Source organism: Ciconia boyciana, chromosome 15 (assembly GCF_034638445.1).
Source record: "Ciconia boyciana chromosome 15, ASM3463844v1, whole genome shotgun sequence".
Classification (NCBI taxonomy): Eukaryota; Metazoa; Chordata; class Aves; order Ciconiiformes; family Ciconiidae; genus Ciconia; species Ciconia boyciana.
The window spans coordinates 13,426,641-13,453,765 of record NC_132948.1 but is presented as its reverse complement, the minus strand read 5'-3'; the positions used below and the strand labels follow the sequence as shown (position 1 = coordinate 13,453,765).

Sequence of the window (27,125 nt, the reverse complement as noted above, 5' to 3'; positions counted from 1 at the left end):
CTACAGCAACAAGTCAATCGCTGTGCCCAATTTCGGCAGAGTAACCTACCACCACTAGGAATACCTGTCCCCATTGACACAGGACAGTCCAGAGGAACAGCTTTGGGAACAGAAGAGCAGCCTGCCTAACAAATAAACCAGGAGTTCAAATTCTGGGTATAAAATCCTCCCTTCCCTAGTCTTCCTCAAGGCCCATTTCACAACATAGCTGTTTTGTTGTAAGTGATACATAATCCTAGTACTTATGCAGGCAGAATTAACCCAGAAATAAAGCAGTGGACTTGGCACATCAGGCTTAGAAATTAATTTTTCACCTAGCAGCTAGCTGGGATGAGAACATACACAGTCAGGTTAACTCTTTCAGAGCTACTAGACCAGGCAGCAAAACTTGCATTACCTCTCTTGTCACTTCCCTGCTCCCCGGCTCACTCTCCCACAGACACAGCGCACCATGTCCGTAAAGGAGCTAAGAGAAGTTTCACACAAAGGCTCAAACAGCAGACAACCAGGTTTCACGGTCCTTAGCAGGATCTGATATCCAAGTGGACCCGTCCCACTGCCAGAGATAGCTCTGACACAAAGTGCATGTGCTTGGCTGTGTGTCTGCTTACCAAGAGTTGCCCAGTTTTTAAAGGGGTCACACAACAGAAACCACCAGGAACAGCAGTGAGATTCCTCCCCCCAACCAAAAAAAAAAAAAAAGAAAAGAGAGAGAGATTGAGGTCATTTAACTCTAATCATATTTAAAACATCATCTGACAAGGACTAGATTGGTTTTGGAACATATTTTAGACCTTATGTAAATCTTTTTCTTCTCTGCCTCCAGTTTTGCTTCTGGTTGTCACTTGTCTACACAGCCTACATCACCTCATGGTGGGCACTGGGTCCCAATCTTTTCAGCTCAGGTAGGGACAAGAGAAAACCACTATACTCTCAAGGCACTTCTCAGTACTGGTCGGCAAGACCAGGAAACGCACTGTTCAAGTCCTGTGCTCAGCAACAGAAATGAAGAGATGCAAGTGCAGACCACTTTTAGGCAAGGCAAATTAACAATTCCACATTAATAGAGTGCTCAGCAAATCTGTTTATAGGGATTATGAATCCCATTAATCTCATCCCTATAGCAGTCTCATTGTTTTGTTTATGGGCATGTTTAATACAAAAAGCTCCTTAAGACAGCTTCACCAGCCATCCTACCAACTGTTCACATCTGAGCATCAGCAGCTTCTTTCTTGTCTGTGTGCAGAGAGGCAGGGAAGGGACAGGAATGGCTCTGGGAAGTTGCCTTGGGTGACCCAGCTATAGTTAATTTTAACTTTGAGACAGCTAGAAATCACATTCAGGCACATACACACATCTCTGTCTTGGTTTACAAGCACTTTCTGGACTGACAGCTGCCTCAGCCTTTCCACACATTTGATCTTTTCTCCATCTAACCCAGTTCCCCGAAGCCCTATTTTATTTTTAGACAGCTCCTTCCTCCTCACTACAGATAACACTGGAGTCCTTTTGGTTTGCATCCCCGTGAAGGTGCCTAATCGGCTCAGGCAGTGAACAGCTAGAGCACCCAAATGCAGCATGTTTCACACCACCGTGCTCCAGATTCCCATGGGAATCTCAGCTAGACAGAGGTGAGCAGCTGCCCTTACCCGTCCGGGAGGGAAGGCACAGTAAGGATTTAGCCTGAAGAGGTTAACATCAGAAATCCAGTTCCTGGCTGCCCTGTACAACTGGGTCTGCTGGTGACACTACCCGAAATCAGCCTGTTATCTCCCCACCCATTTCTAGATGTCCCTCCCAAAAGCACTCATTCCTATTCATGGTCTCCCCATCACCTCTGTCCACTACCCCTCTCTCCTCCTAAAAGCCCTGTGAACAATAGCTCCTCGACTGCTCAGTGACCATCAGCAAATTCTTACAACACAGTCATGCCAACAAAGAAATAAAGCCAGTTAACCTTTAACTAGCTTTCCAACATCTGCCCTAGACAGGCTTCTTTCACCTGAAAGTCACAGCTAGGAGAAGGCAATTTGTGACACACGTGGTCAAAACAAATAGATGGCACACAGAGAACCATCTGGGCTGAGCTTTTCTCTCTCCCTGATCAAACAAATCCACAGCTGCTACTGCAGTAACAAAGGGGGCCTGGCATTTTGCTACAAAATACAAACCCCAAAAGAGGAAAGGGCATGGGGAAAAAACTAAAATAGAGAAACGAGTGACCCCCGCCCCCAGCCCAACAGATGTTGGATGTATATGGGAAAGAGAGAAGTTATCAAGTCAGGCAAACACAAAGCAAGGATCAGGACTGGCTGGGCAGGGACCAAAACGTCCCTTCATTGCCCGCCACAAAGCAGGGTATTGCCATGCCTCAGCCAGAGGGACACAGGCATGCAGGACTGCTCTCACCCATGTGAGCCTGTGGACACATGTACAGGCAGAGCGCTGATGGTTTTCTGGCCACCTGCCCTTTCAAAACCTTGTCTGAAGAGCTGAACAAAGCTGACTAGTATTCAATTCTATTTCCTGTGAAAAGTCTTCTCTATAAGAACAAATGCTTTCAGAAGAACATTTCTGTAACATGCTTCAACGGCCAAAGCCACCTAATTCTTTTCAAAGAAATCAGATCCCCCAAGCTTGTGTGTGAGCTACTAAGTGAAGAACACCTATGATAAAGTCATCACATTAAATAACTAAATTATTTGAACAAGTACAGTATCAAGGTGCCTTTAGAGACTAAAAGGCACTAAGTTACAAGACAGAACGAGTGCAAGGCTCTCCTATGCATGCAGAGTCAAAGCTTGCTTTCTCCACCCCCACATTTTTTTCTTAATGCACAAATATTTATTTTCTTTTATCCTAACAGTCATTTTCTCCTCTCAAAGATAACAACACTGGCAACAAGCGGATGCAGCCAGTAAACAGGAGCCATTCAGGAGTTTCAGTGTACCTTGTAGGGGTGTTTATAAAAAAGAAACAGGCAAAGGAAATGAAGTCTTGCTCTAAATACAGAGCAAGCTGGTGGACAGAATATAAAGCAATGGAATGGAAGATTCTTACAGCAGCAGGGAAAAAATTACCCTGAAGGAGAAAAGTGTTCTTGGCTCTAGACAAAACCAAAACATACCATTAGTTTACTTCTGTATTTGCCCACTCTTTCCTGCAACAGATTCAGAATTCACTTTATCCTTCCTGATGATGTAACTGCATGAACATTCAAGGTCTTGCGTGACATTCTAAAGAGCTATGGAACTAAAGCTCAGACAGTCCTGCAGTTCATAAAATTTGCCTTGTTACATGAGCATAGATTCCCCCCTCCCCTGCAACCTGACTTTTTTTTTGTTTGGGTTGTTTGTTTGTTGTTTTGGTTTTTTTGTTAGGAGTCAGGATAAAGAGATGTCAGGACATGAGAAAAGAGGGCCACAGTTCACATTTGTCCCAACTGATCTAAGAAGCTGAAGAGTTCACATCAGCTGACCCATCAGCATGCAAATTTGAGGTTTGGTCTTTTTCCATGGATTAGAGACAAGCTCTACAGAGCTCACACATCAGAGAAGCAAAGAAGTATCAGCAACTCGAGCATCTCTCTGCTATGCTGTAAGACAGCAAGGAAAAAGCTGGCAAGTACAGTACTTTTAAATAGTGGTTGCAAGGGAGAGCCTGTAGATCTCATACAGCACGGAAGAAGAGTACTATGCAGTGTGGCACACTAATGATTGGGAACAACAAAAATGCACTGAGTCTAGATGAACTCCAGCTATATATAAGCTTAAAAATACATGAAGTAATCCTGAAGCAACTTGCATAAGGCTGTGATGAATTCTCCATCATGCAAAAAATTTAAAATCAGATAATACCTTTCACAGAAGATATGCTCTAGCTCATCCAGAAGTTATATAGCATAAATTACAGGGTGGAGTTTTATTGGACTGTGTTATACTTGGAGGAGTTGGACTTGATGAACATAAACATTTCAGACTGGAAGGGATTGCTGTGAGATGACAGATAAGATTCTTTTGATAAGATCCTACATAACTGCTCTAAAAACAAAGTCAGTTTAGCTGCAATACACCAGTTACCCCCAAATCATCCTGAACATTAGCTTGCAATTACAATCTTCCTTATTGTCCTTCCATACCCAACAGAATTATAAGTTATACACTGAGTACAATTGTAAATAGAAACTGATTTTTTAAGTGTGGGCCTGGGAAAAAAACACTGCTCTAACTGATCTGTGATAATTTTCTGAAGAGATGACCCTTCCTAAGGATTTATAACCAGGAAATACATTTCACTGAGATACTACAATATGACTCCTCTGGGCTGTAACACATCCAGCGTTACAACATATAAAGCACCACATTGTCAAGGTGTTGGACAGCCAGACCCCCATGAGACTGGATCTATGGGAGTTAATATTATAGATGACAGAAGCCTTAGAGTAAGCGGATTAAAAGGAAAAAAAGAAAAAAGCGCGAGAGAGTCAGAAACATTAGATCTAAGCAACTTACCTGAAAAGGAGCCTTTCCTGTCAGACACTGATAAATGATGGTTCCTATACTCCAGAGGTCAGCTTTGGCATCGTAGTGTTGAGACATAATGACTTCTGGTGCCTTTTTGGGGAGAGAACAGAAATCTGTTTTATAAAAGGTGTAGCTTTTTTTTTTTTAGCAGCTACAAGAAAGAAACAGAAGTCACTATTATGCTTTAAAAACCCTTGAGCTACATTCCCCAATAACCGTGAAAGATTTGCTCCCAAGAAGACTGTAACACTACCTTGAAAGGGCCAATTCCTATTTAAGTGGGGGAAGCAGAGACTTTCATTCCGGCAGACAAAAAAATACCCTATACTGTTTGGCTTCTTTGGGCAAACTCATTACTTTCCCTTCTCAGCATACTATTTTCTGCTGAATCCACCTGTGCTCAGAAGAAGCCTCACTGAAATTTCAGACAGATCTTCTAAACCAAAGCAAGTAACAGGTAAATGATCAGGAAAAGCAAAGGCTCACACTGCACAGGTAAGCTTCAGCCTCCATCCTGATCCGCATCACTTATGCGCTTTCCTCATTTACCCTCAGATGGCAGCATATTAATTATTCTCCAGAGCCTGCTGCCAAGGTCACAGTTTGGGTTCAAAGGCAGATCTGTGCATTTCAGTCCAACAGCTTGAGCCCTGCTGTGCCTCAGACTCTGGTTTCTAATCTCACACCATGCCCTCAGTTGCTCCCTCCCAGGCTTGTTCCAGAAGCTGGAGACTGTGCAAGTCCACAAGGCCCCATGGCCCAGGAGGCAGCATGCCTCAGGAGCGGCAGCAGAAGAAGAGGGACGGAAGGGTAGACTTGCTAATCCCACGCGTTTATAACAACAGGTTTCATTGCAGTGCCGCCAGCACGGAACAGGATCAATTTTCTAGCTCTGTTAGAGGTACAGGCCACATGTAACGGAAAAAAAATAATGGCAGCAAACAAGTTGTGGACAGGAGCTCGGTCTGTCCCTAAGGGAAGCAGGCACAACACCAAACAAAGCCAAGGAAGCAGGACAAGAACTGCACAAGGAGGTTTCAAGCCTCATGTGACAAGGATCATATCAGGGTTCAGACAGAAAAGTTACTGTGGTGTGGGTAAAGTACCTTTCCTTTAAAAAAAGAGCAAAATGAAAAGAGCAGCAATGGGCTACAAGCTAAAGCAGGGAATAAGGGCCTGCCTTGCCAGCAGATGTTCCCAGGGCTACTGCACAAGATCCACAACGGCAGTAGGGACGGACTTCAAACACACCCTAAATCCCAGTTGAACCCTCCCTCCCCATCTTCCTTCAAATCCATCTGTAAACAGAGAACAATATGAAACATTCTGGGATTCCTTGTCATGTCCAGAGCTGTTTAAAATAAATTAAAAAAAATAAAAGAAGGTCTTCACTAGCTTCCTCCAGCCCTTTCAAAAAATAAGCTGGGTGGTTTTCATTTACTTTCACAAGATACTCTGAAAGAAAAAGTATCACTAAAAATAGACAATTCAGGAAACTCTCACAGGAGAAAAAAATTACATCATCTTCACATATAGCATAGTTCAAATAAACATCAGGCTTCAAAAACAGGGAGAGAGAGGAAGTCCGTTTTGCTTGAGTTAGTACTGTGGAACAGACTACCAAACATGCTACTCCTGTGCAGTGCAGCCCAGCCCAGCCTAACTCTGCCCAAACAGTACAGACAAAAAAACTTAAGAGTGGATCAGACCATGTTCAAAATCAGTGCCTACTGCCCCAGGGCACTTGTAAAAATTTCAACCTAATTTGATCCACATCATCTTTTTACTTTGAGCTCAGACACCCATGTCCCCAGGAACTATTACATGGCCGCTTTCACATTTTTACTTCTGGCCTGGTTTTGTCATTTTTAATTTCACTGACTTGATGCGACACCGAGATCTCGACTGCTGCCATGAGCACAAACAAGAGATCACCTCCTCACATCCTGGTCCCAGAGTGGAAAGTACGAAGGGGGCCAAAAGGGATCAGTTTGGTTTTTTAAACACATCTGTTTCACAAGCTAAGAAGTCATCCTGGAAGCAGCTGGTTTGGTGAAAGAATTGGGGGGGGTGGGAGAGGGTTAGGGAGTGGGAATGCACAAAAGAAATTCCAAACAGAAAGAGGTGAGCTCTCTTTACACCCATCTGCTGAGCTGTACAGCAAAGCATACTTTGGAGTAAGTTAGCCAGAATGGCCAAATCTCTGCCTGCATAGGTCCATAGATCTGAAGGATTTTGCAAGACCAAAGAGCTAAAAACAGTTGGAGATTTTAGAAAACTGCTGTTAAACAGGGACCTTGCTCCTGATGCTATGGCCTCAGCAAAAATGACTGCAAAGCCCGAGGCAACAGCAGGCTTGTGGAACCACTCTGTCTCGGATGGGCCTGCTCAAGCAGTGACTGACTGAGGTTCCTCTCCAAGGAAGCAACACCTCAAATATAGCCAGGTGTGTGAAATACCACCCCAGCCCTCACTCTCTATTGTTGTTGCTTTGCTCAGAGCAGAGGAAATAGATTTCATTTCCCAATGCCTTCAGTGGAGAGGCCCTGGTCCCCTCTGGAAGATGCAGTTTCTGGGAGCAGACAGCAATCAATACTTCATTTTGTTCAGTTTTATTTATCCACAGCTCACCTGAAAGTTACATGACAACACAGGCACCTGTTGTCCAACATTACCAGCAGCCAGAACTTTATGAAGTCTCCCTGTGTAATAGCTGGTTTCTGACAAGTAACTAGAATTTCACCTTTGGGGGAATGGCTAGCAAAAAACAAAGCCTTGCTTCTGGGGGGCAAAGCAAGAACAATACAGAAAAAACTGTAGGCAAAACACACTTACCATGTACATTGGTGAACCACACAATGTTGCTGCCATCATATTATTCTGCAGATAGCGGGCAAACCCAAAGTCAGCTACAAAGAGAAACAGAGGTAGATCAGGATCAGACAGCAGTTCTAGAGAGCCTGCACCTTCTCCAGTTGATTCCCCCTACTTTCCTTTCACTTCCCACGAACCTTTGCAGCAAGTGAAGTACCCCATCTTAAAAAGACTTTGATAGTTCTCTTCTCAAGCAGCAACATTCTTGTGCTAGTTATTAATGCACACTACAGACGCTAGAAAAGGATAGACCAAGCCACAAAAAAAGTATTCAGAAGAACAAACTCCCACCCATTTTGCAGCGATCAACAGTCACTTCTTCCTGTACCCATTTGCCTGCACTCCGAAATGTCAGCTGCTGGAAGCTGGTAAAGCTTGGCTTCAGTGAGAGCATGCCAGTTCATACTAGCTAGTTCATCTGCTGCTATCTCAACTTTTAATTTGGGGAACTGAAAGTTCCCCTCCATTGAAAAGGCTGCAATGTAACAGACATCCATGAGAAACCACTACTCGCCACCACCCACATTTCTAGACCAGCCCTACCAAAACCAGTCTTGCTCTGTTCCTTTAGAAGAGTTTCAACAGGGCTAACCCCAGCACGAGGACAGAAAGCTGAACCCATAGTTCACCTGGTGGCTAGAAAAGCCAGGGACAAGGAATACCAAGATGAATTACCTCCGCAGGTTACTCAGCATCTGATCATATGATACTCAGAGGGTCTCTCAAGGTTACCAGATATTTCAAGCTGGGAGATTGACACAGCTGTTTACACTGTCATCTGTCACTAATGAATTGGTACAATTAGCCATTCCCTGGACCATGTACCTCTCAGGGAAGCAGGAGGGAGGGGGTTGCAGGGTACATCATGCTGAAGAGCAGCCGTGCCCGCAGCCCTCCTGCCTGCATCTCCCAGTCACCTCCACCTTCCAGATAACTCTGCACTCCACAAAAAACACTTTGGCCAAACGGGCAGCAATGTTTCAAACTTTTCCACTGGACCTTATTTCTCAGCTGAATAAAAGCATTAGCACAGGGTTCAGGCAAGAAACAGTTTTCTCTAATTGGTGTCAGCTTCAGCTCATGAACTGTAACATAATCAAAAGTCCACGTGTTGAGGGTGGTATCATCCAGCACTCATTTCTGAGGGACCACAGGGGATACATGTGCTCTGTAACTGGATTTCTGGAGCATTTGTCCCAACTACTGGTCCACCTGTGCCACTTGCCTAATGTGCAAAAAGTGGATTTCTTCAAGATGCAGCTGAGAAGCCTGCCTCTAATTCGGACTGTGGAAACACCTGCTTTCAGGTGTGCCCAATTCCCACTGTGCTCTTTGAGGCCAGCCAGGAGAGCAGCTAGTTTCAGGCCTTAAGACACCAACATTTACCTCAATTCTATTAAAAGCTGAAAACAAAAGTCACAACAGCTGCTCATTTCTTAGTAATCCTGGAGATTACAAGCCAATTAGGGCAGGCTGGTATTTGTTTTTACCAAGGGAGGCACCATTCAGCTTGGAAGTGGAACAAGGCCTGCCCAATTTCTGTTGCATTAGTCTCTGTCCTGGTAGAGCACAAAGCTCTTGCTCCTGCTGCTTGGAGCCAACTAAAGGTTATGTCTAGCAGAGGAACTAAGTGAGAAAGATGAAAAACATCAGGGCATTTTAGAAAGTGCAGCAATTCTTTCTTCCCCTTAGACAGTTCCCCAAAGAAAGATTGAGGCTTGCCACTTATCCATCATGAAACCCTCCTGAGAGCGCTTAGGGTGACATTTGTAATGGGGTCTTACCAATCTTTATGCGAATGTTGTTGGGATTTGATTTCCTGCCTCCTGTGTAGGAAAGGAGGATATTCTGTGGTTTCAGGTCCCGATGGATGATGCCTTTGCTGTGCAGCATTTTCATGGCACCTGCTATCTGCTGGAGAAAGAGCCTGATGGTGTCTTCACTAAGCGTCCGCATAGCTAGGGAGGAGGAAAAAAATATAACCACAGATTAAAAAATTACAATGCCAGTTCTCTGAAGAACCCAGAGGGCAGATTCTCCACAGCAATTAGCCATAATTTGGCATTTTTACTTCCACGTATGGCGTTTTTTGTCCACACACTATTTCTGAATGATTCCTACAGGCAACAAGGGAGAGCATTTGCATTCCCAGCTTATTCTGTGGTCAGGGCTGTTTCCAGCCCCAAGTCTCTCATGGTGAACTCAGGCCAGTGGCAGGAGCTAAATCTGGGTTATCAACTGGATCCAAAAAGTTACATTTGGTGAGGTTTAGGGCTTCCCTCAGCAAGAGCTGCCAGCCAGATCTAGGCAAACACTAGGCAGGGCCCGTGGCCCAAAGAGAGGGAGGGTTGCTACCTTTGAGCTATGGTCAATAGCTCAATAGGTCAATAGTGGTTGGATACCTGAGGTCAGAGCTTTATCACAAAGACTATGTCTAAAGGTGGAGCTAAGAGGAAAGGCAGTTAGGATTAAGATTTATACCTGCAAGAATCATTAAGGCTCATGGCTGGGCCTGGAAAGGATTAGTAGGTTAAGTTCAGACAGTCAGTTAGGGTACACGGCCAGCAGGGATCTGTAACTTCGGGGTATGAGTCCAAGTCTAGGCATAACCCTTGTGTATCATCAACCGCTAGACCAAGCCATAATTCTAATCCCAAACCCAATGTCAGGGTGAACCACGGTCCAATACCTAACAACACACCCCTGCCAAATGGCCCCTGCAAACTGTCATCTGACACCCTCCATCTTGCATCCATAGATGCAGCAAGAATGTCTCAGAATGCTTTCATAAGCAATTTTTTTTTTTTTAAATATATTAGTAATCAAAATCTGCAAATATGGAAGCTCTGAACTGCACTCTCCTGAGGCATGGGCTTCCCAAGAACTGTGGTGTGAAAATAAACATTGAAGGGATTAAAATAATGTTCAACTGGCTCTTCCAATCAGAGAGATGCGACATTAGCTCTCGTTATTTTAAGAACTATACGTATGAAACTCTTGCCAAAGCCTGCTGAACAAACCCCAGGATCAACAGTGCTACCAGCCTGCCTCCTTGTCAGTCACTGAGCAAGTCAGGCTTAAAGCAAGCACCATTCCACTCGAAAAAAATAATTTCTTTTGCAAAAGGTCCCTGTAAATTACTTGGGACCTCATCAGTGTTTTTCCAGCTGTTCTTTAGTAAGACATTAAAACAAGCTGGCACAAGCTTCAAAATGCTACTCTACCTAGTCAGCTGGAAGGGAGGAATCCTTATGAAAACACAGATGAGGTTGCACACAGCTTTAACACAACACAGGAAATTAAAAATCTAACTTTTAAAATACATGCATGGGGAACAGCAAGGGACACAGATAAGTTAAACAGCACTTAGAATAGAAAATAAACTCCCACCACTCCCAAACCTCACTGTTCTAGAAGGTGGCACAAGCAGAGCTAAAATGTCACCGCGGCTATTAGCTGGTCCTGGACTCATACACGTGAGAGCAGTGCACATGTATATAGAGTTTCTCTGCCCTCACTGGGCCTTTTTGCTCATGAACTGGCACTCAGCTGGAATTCAAGAGACTCCTCTGCAAGGAGAGATTCTGTGAAGGGGTTTTAAGGATATTAAGAGGCAGCTCAGATGCAAGTCTACCAAATCCACTTGCACCTTCTGAAAAAAGTACTGCCACATCTTTAACAAGACTTTCCCTGACCTCCTGCTGAAGTCTATCAGCGTACTCAATCCTGTATCATTTTCTGTCTATTAAAGGTCCAACATCTTAGCTGTGCTCAATCTTCTCTCCAACAAAATGTCTCTGCAATACTTCTGTGATTCCTATTCAAGGAAATCTATTTAGGAATGGTCGAAACACCATATTTAAACAAAACAGCAAGAATTCCGAAGTTTTTTGCCCAGTTCAGCTCAGGCCCAGGAAAGGACAGGCTGTCTCATCTTGCCCCAAACATCAAGCAAGACTTGAAACTTGGCAGTTCTTAACATTATTAAGCTAGCAGACAATTACAAACTCCTGGCTCAATACACTCTGCCTCTAGCAGAGAAACTGCGTTGTTGAGAGCCTTGTTCTGACCTGCAGTTCCAACAGCATGCCACATCTTTAAGGCATTACCCTCTCCTTTATATAATTTGGTGGCTATAAGGCTAACAGTGCTAGCCACCATCCCTCAGCAAACCAGTTAAGCCTCCCTAATGTGAATCCTAACTCTTTATATTGAAAAAAACCACTGCTACCAAGATCAGAAAAATCTATTCACCCAAATAAAACAAGGCCTCTAAGCTACTAATTTCTGCAGAATTTAAGCTTTTCCACTTCACAGAAGTCTGTACGAAGCTCTCAGCCCCGCAAAGGTACTCTCTTCCAAATGTGCAGAACCTAAGCTGGTGTCTTGAGCCTCCAGACAGACTCCCCCAGTGCATCTGCTGCGGCATAATGGAGCTACCACATTGCAGTGTAGCAAAACTAGACAGAGGTCTGTTGGATCCTCTGGCAGCATTAAATATCACAAATCCAGGTAGTGTAGCAAGGTAGGACTGTGAAATTGAGGTGCTGCCATCAGTAACAGAGAAGGGACAGTCAGTTACTTGGGGAGTGTTGGAGCATACCCTTTTACCTCCATTAACAGACATGCCATAACACAGAAAAACAAGAGTCCTTATCTCTCATACTCAGCCCATCAGTCTACCAAGTGGCAGTAGCAATCTCTAACTGAAGGACAGAGACCTAAATACAACTGACACTTTCAGCAACTTCAGGATATTGGTCCACAAAAGATCTTCTAGACCAGCGACCATCAACAGGGGACAGAGAAGATACAGAAGACTCATTCAATTTATGTGCCACAAAAAAAAAAAAGTGTGGAGAACGAAACAACTCACTTTCTTTGCTATGTCCCAAATAGGGAACTTTTACTTCTGGCCCTGTAAAAAGAGGACATTCTTGTCTTCACCAGAAAACTGCTGGCAAAACACTAAGCCTGCACTGAAGTCTGGGCATCCCTGTGGATGTCTGTGGTGAGCAACATGTTCTTGCAGAGAACGCTGTTTCACAAGCCTTACTTTGCCATTACTGAGAAGTAATAATATCCCTGTGTTTATTTTCATGGGCTCCACTTCAGTGACGAGGCACTCGGCTTACTGCCTTGGGAACGGCGGCTACACAGGTCAGTAGATCAGAGCAAATATTTACTGCAGGTCAGTGCGGGGCCCGCGTGCCTTGTACCTCTTCAGGCGTAGGAAAAGGATGAAACCACCTAAAAAGTACCCTGGTCAGCCTGCGTTGAGATGTTTAACCTGCCAAGAGGCTGCCAGGTAAATTCTAGTAAACAGCCCTTGTCAGCTGATCCAAGGGTAGATGTATTGGAGTACACCCACTGATGTTGCATGACACCACCATTTTGGAAAAGTTATTTAGGAAAAAGAACTTCTCCTCTTACCCACAGGTGCCACGAGTATCTCTTTAACATGGGCCAAATCCAAATCATGCTGAAGTCTGAGAGACCAAGCTGATTTATTTGGGGCCCATCTTATAACTCCCCCAGCTCCACACATGCAGAGCATGGCCAGTAAGACTCCTGTGAAGTCTTCTGTACAAAGTTAGAAGACTTATTCCAGATAGGTCTAGTCTTATCATAGTCTTAATTACCTAGCTGAAGAGGGTGACAAGTTACACAGCAGTGCCTCACACCTCTTGTTTACAAAGGGGTCCCTACACCACTTGAAGAATTAGAAGATCGCAGCTCCTTGCATGTGTCATGGTCAAACCAAGAAATGCCCTGCTTTGACATGAAGTTTTCTTCAGAGATGGGCTCTCCAAGAAGCAGCTTGAAGGAAGGTCATGAATATGCACTTACGAGCTGTTCATAACAGCCTGGGTCAATGCCAATTCACAGAATTTAAGAAGAAATTTTAGATCAGCCTGCTCTGACCTCCTGAGTACCCAAGGCCACACAATTCCAGTGATTCCCGTACAGAGGACAGTCACTTCTGTAACCACAGCTCTACCATGCACAGCAGCAATCTGCCACTCTCAGCTCAAAACATACCCTGTGATGGGCTTTAAATGAAAGCAACGTCCACAGAGAGCTATCAGAAGGGAAATCACATTGTACCATTAAAGAACACCACCACAGAAGTTATGCTCAGCAGAATACACACAACCTTGGGTTGTATCAAAGAGATGGGGCTGACCTACAGCGTAACACAGCCGAAATGCATATTGCATTGAAACATGCACATACGCACGTCTTCCAGTTATGAAGACAAGGAGAATTAGAGTGCTTTTGGACTCAACACAGAATTACCATATTGCCTAATGCTTGTAATTAGAGGGCAGAATGGATTGGGAAGCTTACAAGCATCTCGTTCAATGAGAAACAAGGGATTTGCATGCGCAGCTTGCATAAGTGTTACAGGAACTACCAGCAAAAACGTCTGAGGAGTCAGTGGGAAAGCAGACGTTGCAATTAAACACCATACATAATTATTAAAATAACTGAAGCAGCACAATAGCCGCTCAATAGAGACAAGCCTCCTGCATACCAGTGAAATACCCTGCAAGAAATCTAAACTTTCCAAGATGAGCTTTCAGGAAAAAAATCATTATCATCAACAGCACCCTAAGCACCTGCAGAAGCTGGGAGAGGAAATACCCCAAAGCAGCATGTGGTGGAATGGAAAAAGCCACGTGATGCAAAAGCTGACACTTGTATCTAGACTCTGGGACCTGGAAGACCCAGATCTCTGCTGCAGTGATGGGAGTAACTCACTTTCTTGCTGCAGTCCCTTACTGACTGCTCCCTCTGGACATCTGTGCCTGCTGGGTTTTCTTTACTGGCAACCGGCACACAGACGTTAAGAGTTACAATAAAAGTACACACCAATTTCCCAGTCACAACAGCTGCTCTTTACAGTTGTCAAGGTAAAATATTTTATTGGTAAAAACAGAGCTAAAGGTAACTTTTTCAAATTAACTCAGGCAAAGAAGGATCAAACCCTACCCCAGGCAACACTCAAACAAACCCAACTGGGGTAAAACTGAATTTTATTTGGAAAATAAAATTCATCGTTCCTTTCTCAAACTAGCCACCAGTTTCCCAAGTAGTCTCAACTGATAAACAAGGAAGTGAGCTGTATTAATAGCCTAGCTAATTGCACAGTATGCTTCACTTTTTTTGGTGGGGTGCTGGAAGGGAGAAGATGACAATGGACACGTAGAAGCAGTAGTATAAACAGGAAGATTTTTCTATAAACCCATGTTTCTATAAATCATTCGGCCAGAAGCTGTGTTCTTGTTTACGTATGCAGCTTTGTCAACAAGAGTGCACAGCCCAGTGCTTTAACATCAAGGTTCATTTCATGTGCATGAAAGCCAAAAAATTCAGTTTTACCAATGCGTGGGCTTTGAAAGCTGAAGTTTGACTATTTTTTAAAAGCATTTCATTATTAAAATTTGCACTTGTATTCAAGGAGAAAAAGAAGGTATCAAGTACAAAACCATTTTCACTTGGTATTCATAACAGCATTTCACCACCACCAAAGATGCTCCTTTTAAAGCACAGCAATACCCAACGGATGCAAAACACCATCACTTAAGACAAAGCACACTAAACCTGATTTTAAAAAACGAATGCCTGTCACTTCTATCTCACCCACATTTTAAACAAACAAAATACAGGAAAGACACAATATTCCTTCATTTTCCTTCAAGTACTAAACCCTTTCTGAAAATTAAAGTCCACAAATGTAATTCATTACCCTGTATGAATGGAGTGCAACATACTAGCATCAAGCCCCAAATAATCATTCTAGGGACACCAACACCAGCTGTAGGGAAAATGTAAATTAAGCTTTTAATCCTTCAATTTTTGCCATTTCCAGGCATCATGTACCTCAAATAAGGAGCCTGAAGTATTATCCAGCTGACTAGCTTTTAATTTGAACAATGTGAACAAACTTTGTTTAACCATGACCCAGAGCCACACCAGAAATGAGATTAAAGTTGTCTCTTCACATTTAGTAATCTTCTAGTTAACATGCAAAACAACAAGAAAGCTACTTTAAAGAAAAAAAAAATACAGTCAGGCCAACAGAAAAGAAGGGCTGTGTCTGACTGCAGCTAAGCAACTTGTTCAACATGTTACCCTCCTACCACCTAGGTACTCAGGTGCAGTGTGATTTTCATATAGGCCAGGATCCTGTACCTGTGCAGTGGGCTGCAGTGAAAAATAGCTTGGGAGATTGAAGGTCAAGTCCCAGCAATACAGCTGGATAACATTTCAACAGCTGGATTTCATTTGGTTTGATGGCAAAGACACACTTCAGTCTTACCAAAAGGTTCTTCAAGGCACCATAGTCACAGATACCTGTGCTATATTCTCCAAAAGACCCTGAAGTTCGTAGTTTTCATCACCCTCACAACACTGCTGGCTATACTACAGTCACCCTCAATACACCAAAATAAGAAATGTGCTCTGTCCTAGATGTGGGGACACCCTTAGGGGTAAACTTAAACAAAGTGAAATATACTCTTGGGATCTTATTTTAATCCAACCCTACAGAACTGCAAGGCTTCACTATAAATAGCTGTTTTCCAGTGACCCCAAGAGAGACAAACCATGTCCCTAGCAGAGTTAAAATATGTTTAATCTGTAAGGCCATTGTAACTAAAATACATAACTACTGACAACAGTCACCACTGACCTACATAGAAAAGACTACAAGACCACCTTTTATCGTCATGGATTCTCAGTTTTCAAATTATTATCAAGGGTGAACCTCTTAGAAGAGGAGCAGAGATACTCTGCTTATTTTACAGGAATTAAAAAAAAAGATAGACAATCTGATTAGATCTTCCACAAACCCCAGCAACTTTAATGAGCTAAAAACAGTCAGTGTTTTCTTCTGAACACAGAGGATATTCTCCATATTGTTCTACTTACTGTGAAGATAGTCTGCCAGGTCACCACCATTACAGTACTGCAAACAGAACAGAAAGCTCAGTTAATGCAAGGCAAATCAAAGATTAAAAAGAAAAACAGTAAACTTCACTAGGATGGCAGGCTTGTCATAGTATTTAAACATAAATAATTACATGTGTCAAAATATGTATTCAGCATTTGGCAGGGAAAACACCATTCCTGTAGGTTCCTCTCCTGTCCCATTTCCCCTAAATGTTATGTTGCATGATGATACACCAGCATTAACTAGCTTTTGTGCATGTGCATGTCTGTGTATATGCACATCAGAGAGAAAGATAAAACCAGAACAAAGTAGAAGGGTCACCACTGGAGACACCACCAGAAAGCTGGTTGAGGAAAGCCTGGGAGCAGCCACAGCTGAAAACTGAAATTCCCCACATCATGTTCCACATCATTAAGGAGTCAACAAGACCTCAGAGTGAAGACTGCAGAGGAAAGAAAACGTTCAAAAGCTTTGCAGATAGGCCGCGTTGAGAAAATTCTCTTTCCATGTATCTTTGAAGCAGATACTACCCAGTTACACCCATTTGACCCTTGAGGTAAGATGTCTGACTGATTAAACCTGTGCCAGCACAACCTTCTGAGAGCAGCAATATGGAAAAAAAATCTCCCTGGCTGCTATCTTCACCCACACTGCCCCAGTTCTCAGTCATGCAGCTACAGATTAGATTAGCAAAAGCATCACAGGTGAGACTGCGAGCAGAAAGCACTACTTGTGTAACAAGCAAGTCTGCTTAAAACAAGTTAAAAAAAAATTTTTAAAAGGGGAAAAAGAGAGAAAGACGGAGGGAAAGAAGAAAAAAGAAAACAAAAGAGACACACAAACAAAGAGACACACACTCACCTCCATAACCAAGTAGACAGAGTTTGCCAGTTCCTGGGGAAATAGAAAATGGAAAAATAAAAGATTTATGCATTGAAATATTTCACACACTTTACAACTGCTGCATTTCCTTTTAAACAGGTAAACTGTGCTCTGTTATGATTCAGACTGAAGAGAGGGTAAAAACTTCATTATACGTTAATTCCTCAAAGAGTGCTTACTTTGCAAGTGCCAGGCATTTCAGCACCTTATCCCTTTCTGAGTGCACATCTATTTAACAAAGCAGATCTCCTGTATTGTGGCTTGGGTCTTCATGTTCCTTTCCAGCTCTTGGGATTAACAGTGGCATGCAACACAGATGCTGGCACACTACTATCTTAGAGACTTAATCATTTCCACATTTAACTTGGCCCTTTATAGCAGCTATGCCCACATGAACAGCGCTAGTCTGAACAAAGAGATAAGAGCAACACAACTTTGGGACCTGCAATTCAACCCCATGGCTGAAAAGTGCCTAAGAGATTCACCTTTGATTTGAGGGCAAAAAGGAAATCTCAGGTCAAAAACGCGACATTGGCCAACCAATTTCTACACATGCATTAATAGAGTGCTATTATCGGGTGGCTAAAGCTTTCTGGATTATCATGGGGGTCAACAACAGCAAAGCCCAGGCCAAATGCTCGTCCTCCCAAGTTTGCTACAGGTGCTGCACTGTGATGCATCTTACAATCTTGAGAGTTTACCTCCAGCCTTAGCTGATGATCTCCACTAGCTCCCTGGCCTTAGGAAGCACGTACAAGGCAGTATATCCATGGTACAAGCAGAGGATACTGCAGAGAAGTGCCCCACAAACATACAGCACCACAGAGCTGCATTAGGAGCTTTGGCGGCTGTGCAACACACGCTGACACCAGCGGCTGCCTGGCACTTGTTTAGCAGAGTTGCCAAACCACTAACAGAACAAACATGAAAACAGCCAGATGTTTCAACCCTGGGTAGACCCAGATGGGTGAACAACTCTAAATCCTCTTGTTGAAACAGAAGTCAGACAGAAGCAGACCTACTACATAAAAGCCTGTATGCTAGAAGCCACTCCTAAACTGAAGGCCCATTCCTGCACAAGCGCAGGCAGCAATTACCTGGGTGAGTGGAGAAGCTCTGTAAGCAGGCAGAGCAAGAGACTTCACTTTATTTCCTTAGCTCCAGGGCAGCATGCCTTTACTTACAGGCTGTTTAGACACCTGCCTGCCTGATTCCTCTTCCGAGCCCGACTACAATTTCAAAAAGCCCCAGCATCCACCCTACCAGCCTTTTAGTTTCCAAGCAGCCTCCACTCTCTGTTCTCAGCCCCTTTCATCTTGGTCTGCCCACAGGACTCTGCCTGCCATCAAGCCTGTACCAAAATGACTGCCTTTGTCAACGCCTCAAGTCCTCAGCGCCTCCCATCATTTCTCTTGCAGTCCTCTTTTAACCTCACAATGTGAAATCTGAGTTTCCAGATGCTTGCTGAAAGCATCCTCTTTCCAGACTGGTTGGAGGAAGGGGGGGGAGAGGGGAGGAAGCTGAACTACCTGCAATTTGAGAGACTCAAGCTACAGCTGCATGCAGCTTGGGCCACCTTCCCCCGGAGGGGCACGAGGCACTGGGCACTCCAGCAGCCTCAGCCCACGTGGCTCCCCAGGTTCGAGCGTTCACCAGACCCCAGGGCTGGCTGTCCCCAGCTCTTACAACTGTTCTCACTGCCAAGCCCAGCTGAGCTTTTTGAAGGTCCCCTTGTTTGTCCAAAAAGCAATTTTCTGTGATACTTGAAGAAGGCGTTTGTTGCATTTCCTTGCATGACAAATACTGCTTTAAACAGGCCTTGTTTTCCAATCTCTGCATTTAAAAGCAGCACACGTTAAGTCATCCACTTTCACACACACTTCAGATGAAGTGGGAAACCAGCCTGTGGTTAGAAGCACTAGCCCAGGGAAGCAGTGCAAGAAGAAAACCCCAGGCATCGTCACAAGCTTTGCACGTGACAAAGCGCCAGGGGAAAATTTTCAGAAGCGTTCAAAGCCCACCAGCTTCTGCTGTCCTTAGCGGGAACAGTGGAAGGCCAAGGTTCATGCAAGACAGCCAGGCCTTTCACTTCTCCGGGAACTCCAGCCATGGATGTACCAGAAGACACGAGGACACATCAGCAGTGCGGTGCAGCTACTCAGGGAACGACTGCAGGGCTGGCAGGCCCAGGAGCTCACTACAGGGCAACTGCTGGGCGTGGAGGAAGTGTCTGAAGTGGTTTTTGCAGCCCACATCGAGTTCATCACTGCCCACATCGAGTTCATCACTGCCACAGCAACATTTTTCATAGACACTTGTTGTTTAAACATTCTGTGATCATTGCAGCTCAGTAACTCTACACATTAATATGTATAGTGCCAGCAGGGTTTGGGGAAGCTTAATATATTATTACTTATATAGAAAATGAAGAGGAGGTTGAGCTTACACAAATTAAGTCCAAAAGATATTTTGTAATAAGTCATTAGCCAATAGCTAATGTACACTGTACAGTTTGGTTGTTTTTCCACTGTATGTTATTTAAAGGCTCTGCAAACAAACATCATCAAGTCATTGATTCTGGCAGCCAACGTGTACAGTGACTAGGGTTAAATAAGGACCTACACAGGCAAGGAAGATGCTCTGCTCGACTTCCCAGCAACAGTGACCTTGATGGTTGGTGGTTTTACCCCACCAACACAGGGTGAAGAGATAAGAGGGCAATGCCTGAAAGGCTTCTAGGAGAGAAGTAGGTGGCTCGCCCAACCATCCACTGGCAACAGCACCCTCTGAACATTCCAGCCTTACCAGGAAGCACTCTCCACCCTGCTGCACGCACACCCGCCACAGCAGAACATTTAGCAAGTGTATTTTCAGATCGCAGACGCCTGTAGCAGGGATGACACAACTTCCACATTTGCAACTTCAGCATTTCAAGACCCACTCACCAGAAAGATTTGTAGGAATTTTGCCACCAATACTAAACATCTATTTCAGGAAGGGCCCCGGAAACGAGCTCTTGTTTGGAAAAAGCCTTCAGCCAGTAGCTTACTGTGGTTACAATGGATACAACTGTCTAAAGAAACTTCTGGTTTCTCAAACAGGCTGATGGACTTCTCTACAGCTGATTGAGGAGCAGAAACTATTTCTTTTCCATTCTTATCCTTCCATAGTATTTATGATTTGCTCATTAACAAAACAAGGAAAAAATACTGCAAGCCAAATTTTGCAGGCTACCAGTCTCTCTGAAAAGAAACAAAATGCCCAACCCACTCATTTCCACATCAGTAACAAGAATAGCATTACAGTTTGTTGTACTTCTGCAGATGCTTATGCCCAAGAAGCACTACAGATAATTTGCTCTGGACCTCTTACTCACATGTGCCAGTCTGTGCAGCCAAAGCTAATCCTGTCACTAAACGAGCTCAACGAAGGGAACAGCATAGAGGCAACTCCCTAACTTTTCCTCTCATCACAAAGTGCAGCAGTATCCTGACCGTGCTCCACAACAGCACCAAAAGGCCTCTGCCAAAGACATTAAGCTGATAATTAATCAGTCTGGATCATTGCCTGACTTGTAGTTCTTGCAGCAGAGGCCCCAGCGATGAAGTTACAATTTAATTGAGTGTAAAAATAGGCAACAGCCTCTACTGTCTACAAATAACGCACATCTGCTGATGGAGGACAAAGAAATAAAGAATTTCATTTAGCAGTACAACATAAATCATCCCAGGACAGTGCCGTGTTAAAATTCCGCACTGGGACACTAGGAGGGATGGTGTTATGGACATCAAGACCCAGCAGTCCTGTCTGCCTTAAAATTTACTCTCCACCCATAGTGGAAGGTGGCATGATCCTCTTCTTGGAAAGTGTATGTTTAGTTGTGTCCAAAGGGAAACGTCTGGGTGTACCCACAGTTAGTCATCCTCCCACCACAGCTTAAAAAGTCTGCGAGAGGAAGCTTCCTTAGAGAAGTCCTCCTCTGCACTCTACCCCAGCACCTAGCCTGCCACCAAGTTTAGAAAGACATTTAGGAAGGAAAAAGAGTTGCAGGTTAATTACACAACACTCCACAACTCTCTCAGCAATGCAGTGTTCTCACCAATCTGTGCAGGACCAGTGTTGTAGCAGACACTGGAGTAAAACCAGCAAAGAATGACTTCCACCTCACACAAACGCTCTTTTCTAGGATGACTGGGGGATGCAGGAGGAACACTTGGGAGACAAACATAGCTCCACTGTTAGGCCCATGTGCTGAGCACCACGTGGCTGACAAGGCTTCTACTGCTTATAGGAGAGGAGCCATACAGACTCAAGTCCTCAAAACTGGTTTTGTTACTCTCCTGAAGAACAGCATACCACTGCCTGTTCATTGGCCTCCCTCCGATGGCAAAGGTTCCTGCTTCATACCTCTCAGAAGATATCTACCATGTGCTGCTGAACACTGCCTCTCAAACAGCATCCGGAGCACAGCTGCCAAGCGAAGATAATTGCCGCACACAGATCTCTGTAAACGGGGCTAGGACTCATCAATTGTACCAACACAACAGAAGCATAAAATAAAGCTGAGGGTCTGACAGTGGAAGATAAACTCAACACCAACTGAAAGCTAAGCTTTTCCACTCTGTTGGGTTTTTTTAATGCTACTTCCCCCACTGGCTGCAGCAGAACCACAGCACACTGCATCCTCCTGTTCTGCCAGTAGGATCTCATGGAGCCAGTGCCCTTTTGGCCTATGGTCTCTAGTCATTGCTGTTCTGACAGCGGCACTGGAGTCATGAACATGGGCTGTAACAAACACAGTTTTGCTTTACAGAAACCAACTCCTAGGCCAACAGCACCTGGAAAGCCTCTAGCTAAGGCAGGGGCTCCCAAGCCGGCTGGGCTTGGGAAACAGAACCCACCATTCTCAAGAGAGGGAAGAAACTTTCCAAAGAGTAAAATCTCTTGGTATTATTTCACTCTGGCTCATGGCTTGGCTTGAGCAGGCTAACCTCTGAAGAGGTAAAGGAAAACCGTCATGCTATGCAAGGATTCTCTTGACGCAACTATTTACACAGAAGCAAGTTAAAAGACAATAGTAACATTAATCTGAATTGTGGGAGCACCCAGCAATACTCACCCTTTGGAACACAGATCTAAAGCAAATACCTAGAAGATATTCACATGCCTTTTGACTTCATGTGGAAAGGAAAAAAAAAAAATCTCAGAGTCTACTGTGTTTCTCTGTTCTCTGGCCCTGCTCCTTCTCTTCACTCCTTCTGAACCTTACCATTAAGGAACTCGGGAACATTTCAAGCAGGTTTCCAATTCAAGAGACAATAATTAACTCAAATGAAGGAAGAAAAGGAGGAAAGAAGAGGAAAGCACTCATTCACTGCAGTATAATCTCCTCTCTGCACAGACACACAATACCACAAAATGTTTCTCAAACCCAGACACAGCTTCACAGCCAAACAAAAGCACATTTTAGGACAGACTTTTGGGATTCAAGTCGTGCAGCCAGTGAGGTCCTGCACCAAGAGAGTTAGCACATTATAAGGAACCAGCAGGCAGTTTCCTCTTGTGTATGGGCTACACTGGAAGTGATAAATCTTGGGCTGTGGTGGCAGTCACATGTAAGCACAGTCCAGGAGATGGTATGCAAGCAACAAATACCATCAATCAAGTCTACTCAATATCTTTGCCCCTTCTTGGCACATCCAGGTCCAGCAACAAAACTTAGTGCTACTGACTGGAAAGCGTTTTTACCACAGTCAGCAGATCTTTAACTTCCCAAAAGAACGAGGGCTTCTAGTTTCTTCATGTAGATCTCAGGGAATAAGCATAAGCAGCAAGCCCCAGAGAGGCCCACAGACTTCTGCATTGGCTCTTGACTGCACTCTGCTTCCTACAGATCTGTCAGCTTGCTCCAGGATGGGGAGCACCAGCAGAGGCAGAGGGCAAGCAGAAGGGAGGCCCTGCAGCATAGAAGTGGTTGATGGCCAGCCTTGCAGCAGGCAGATTTCTGTAGGACCAGGAGAACAACGATGCAAAGGGCCAGCGTTATCTCATTCCAGGCACTATGGTACTCTCTGCTTATGAAACAGATGAGTTGTTTCAGGACCGGTTGTACTTCAGGGTAGATGAAAAACAGCAGGAAAGCTATCCTCTGGTCCTACACAGGCTTCAGGAAGGGAGGGAAAGTACTTCCCATCCCCCTGGCAACAGTCCTGAAGTCTGACTGCACAGCGTTAAAAAAATAAACAAGACAGCATTATGTCCGTGGAGCTACTGTTTGCCAGACAGCTAATACCACTACAGACAAATCGTAGGACAGCTGGTAAGACAGCTCAGTCTTCAAGTGACCTGAAGAAACTTCACCGTCCCTTCCACTGGACACGAGCTTTCTGCAGCTTCCTTCAAACCAGCCCCAGCTCTCTTCTCCTCTCTACCTCTACCTCCAGGCGGTGGGAGGCTGCAGTGCCCATCACAGCCCCACTGACTGGGCAGGCTGCTGTTGGCTTCACACAAGTTCACTGCAGGTCTTGATCAAAGCCCTGAGATTCAACGCACTTGCTGGATGACTGATTGCTACAGCGCTCCCAGAGAGCTCAAACAGGAAAACATGACTCTCCTTCGGAGGCAGACTGGGCCTCTGCAGAGCAACACGCTACAGCAAGTCAAAGCTGAGAGCTGCATCTAAGTCTAACCACAGAAACCAAAATATAGGATTAATGTCATAATAAGAGTATAGAGACAAAGTGGCCGGTTTCACAGGTCACAGAGCTTCAAGGCAAGACCAAAACCATGCATCAGAGCAAACTGAAGACTCATGCTGCTGGGACACTGAAAAGCAATCAGTTCTTAGAGCAATCATGTTTGTCTGGGGGTAATGCTGCACCACCTACACCAGTTTGTGTCCCCAGCTGGCCAGCTCTTAGGGAGGCATTACTGCCTGAGAGCATACAGCGCAGGTCACATCTGTATGCAGCAGCTGCAGCAGCCCAGCAAGGAGAAGAGACTGCAGAGGAAAAAAGCAGCAGAATCCTGAAAAGTTTGGACTTTCTGACGTGGAGTGGAAAGAAGTAGTTACCCCTTTGCCAACAGGCAGAATGAGACCTAGAACCTCCTTTAAACAAAAGCAAGTTCCTTTTTGCAAATGGTAATGCATTATGTTAATGCTGTCATGAGAGGAGACTTCAGAATTCTAAAAACAATGATAAAAATCTTGAAGATCCAATTTACTTTTCTGTATTTATTCCTTGTCTCCTTTCTGTATCACAACCATATTATAAAATGAACATTTAAGGTTGAATTCCCCATTACCTTAAGCTCAGTCACATGTACTGGAATGAAAGCCTTGCACACCATAAGGTTGCATTTTATGAGCCTACCCAAAGCACTGGAGTAGTGGGGGGAGTGCTGTGGGTCGAGGCAGACAGTAAGGCAGGCTACAAGACTGAACATTTCAGTTTTAATCACACAATCAGAGACATATTCACTTACTGAGATATGTTCAAGTACAAGCAAAGCCACTCAATGTGGAAGTTTGATTTTAGAACCAATTAATGTAGCTCTACTAAGAAAGTTGGGAACGGCTTGGTTTTTTAATGGCATATCCCAAACACCATCTGATATCCTGCAGGAGATTTTTTTTATGCAACTCTGGAAATTAGAGGCCCAACCCCCATGGGGTTTTCTATGGCAGCTGCATGACTGGCTGGCCTTTGCAAGTCCTCTCTTTTACATCCACTTATTTCATACTTCATTTACCAGATTTAAGAAAACAAACACACATTGTCACAGCACAAAGGTATTATAACAAGGAGTTTAAAGAAAAAAGCATGGGTTTTCAAATAAAAATGGTCTTAAATTAAGGGGGGAGGGGGAGAAATACCCAATTACCAGAAGCCAGAGTAACATGGGCTTGAATCCACAGTATTTAAGAAACAAATAGAACTGAATATGTTTTAACACATTTAACAGGCTGACTACAATTGCCAAGTAGAAGAAAAAAGCATCAGTCAAACACAAATGAAAAATCCCGCAAAGAGAAAGTTGCCCAACTGCTCAGTTGTATGCACAGTGCAATGAAGCAGCACACACACATAGGAAACATGCAACCTATGTGCTCCAAACCCATCCAGCAGCCCGGCGGAGCTGCATCTCAGCCCTGCCTGACACCACCTCACCCTCCGCTGCGATTCATGGGGTTTCCCATCACGCCAGCAGCTCTTGTGCTCCAGGCCATCAGCACATACCGAGCCAGCTGGGAGGCTTTCCCTTCCTGGAGATGTAAGACACTTTGCTAAATAGGATCTCTAATGACTTAAAATTCTGCATCTTTCATTCCCCCCACTGGAACCACACTGTCTCGTTGATCTCTAGTATGCCAGCTCAGCTGACCTAATTCCTCCTGTTACTCTGATGCTAGGAGACAAGCCAGGTGCTTCTGCAGCCAGACAGAACATTATTGCCCTAAGCAACCAGTGATGCAGAATTTGATTCATTTTTATCAGCCCCCCTTGAAACAACCTTGCTTATTAAACAAATGCAGCTTTGAGATCCCCACTTTGCAGACTGAGAGCATCTCTGTGTTCATGGTGGTATTTAAGGCCTGCACATCATAAAGCAGGAGATATCACACAGTTAAAGCACCTCTTGCTATACACTAAGCACAAAAGAGGCTCTGAAGCTATCTGTTGGCAGGGCTCTTCCCTTGATTCTGCTGTGGACACTTATTAAATTTCTCAGAGAGGAACCATAACATCTGGAGACAATCAAGATGGCTTCTCTTAAGCAAAGTGTGTTTAGGCCTGTACCTGAGAAACACTGCCTTGGAAGACCACATCACCTGTATTCATTTTCCATCAAGTTTGCCATTTACTATTGCTACAAGAACATGAGTAACAGGAAAAAAAAAAACAAAAACAAAAACCAACTGCCCCCCCAAACAACAAAAAACAAGCAAAAAAGTACATACTTAGTTTGAAAACAAAACAAAACCAAAACCTTCCTCTCCTTGACATTGCAGATCAAAGAACACCACCTATACTGACCACCCCTGTGCTTAACTTCTCATTTCCCAGTGTATCTCACTGCATGCCATGTGATGAAGGCAGTCTGCCTCATGGAAGAGATGTCCACTTCAGAGGACCGGAGCTTCCCCAAAGCAAGCCACAGCCATCCAGCTCAGATTCCTACCACCAACACCAACTGTTTGCTGGTCTGCCTGTTGTGCAAAAGCTTTTCAGCCAGTATCAACAGGTGGGAAGGAACGGGGTGAAGGAAAGGGAGAGGAAAAAGGAAGACACATGAAAGCAAACTGTATGCTCAATTCTCTACACAGCCTTGAGCACTAAGATGAGCTTTTGAAACATACAGTTTTATTGCAGTTTCACAGTTCAGGGTCAAGTCCAGTCTGGCCACAAAATTAAATTTTTTAATTGGGCTTTGGTTTGGACCTATAAATATTTGAAAGAAATTCAAACAGTGGTTCTCCATCTGAATTCAATCCCACCCAGCCACTGATTAGGAGGCACTTCTTGCCATCCATCTTCCAAATCTCCACTGCCTTGCTTTGCCCACTCCAACCAAACACATTCAATCATCACAAGGATTTAAACAGTGGAAATTTTCATAATGGAAACACTGATGGAGCTTCATGAAGAGCAGCACGAACTGCACCTCAGCCGTTACCAGAGCTTTGCTGTCAAACTGTGAACACAACAGCCTACCAGTTTCCGATTACTCCTGGGAAACATTCCTGAATCTGTCATTATAGTTTGAGTAATGCTACCTTCCACAGGAGCTTTAGAGGCTATTAACTTCCACGTCGCCAGCTCTTCCATGACATCTTAATCATGTGAGAAGAACACAGGTATGTGCTTTACACACAGGATGAATAA

The 27,125-nt window shown here is 44.2% G+C and overlaps 1 protein-coding gene across 5 annotated transcripts in view; it reads right to left on the bottom strand.

Moving 5' to 3' along the window:
* Window positions 1-27,125, bottom strand: part of ULK1 (unc-51 like autophagy activating kinase 1) — an 82,858-nt gene that overhangs the window by 48,579 nt on the left and 7,154 nt on the right. For all 5 annotated transcript variants that reach the window (XM_072879943.1, XM_072879946.1, XM_072879945.1 and 2 more), the window contains exons 5-9: window positions 17,218-17,250; window positions 16,335-16,371; window positions 9,182-9,355; window positions 7,359-7,432; window positions 4,512-4,613 (exon numbers count right to left, since the gene is read on the bottom strand). In XM_072879943.1, coding sequence (XP_072736044.1) covers window positions 4,512-4,613; window positions 7,359-7,432; window positions 9,182-9,355; window positions 16,335-16,371; window positions 17,218-17,250 — 420 coding nt within the window. The remainder of the gene's footprint in view (window positions 1-4,511; window positions 4,614-7,358; window positions 7,433-9,181; window positions 9,356-16,334; window positions 16,372-17,217; window positions 17,251-27,125) is intronic.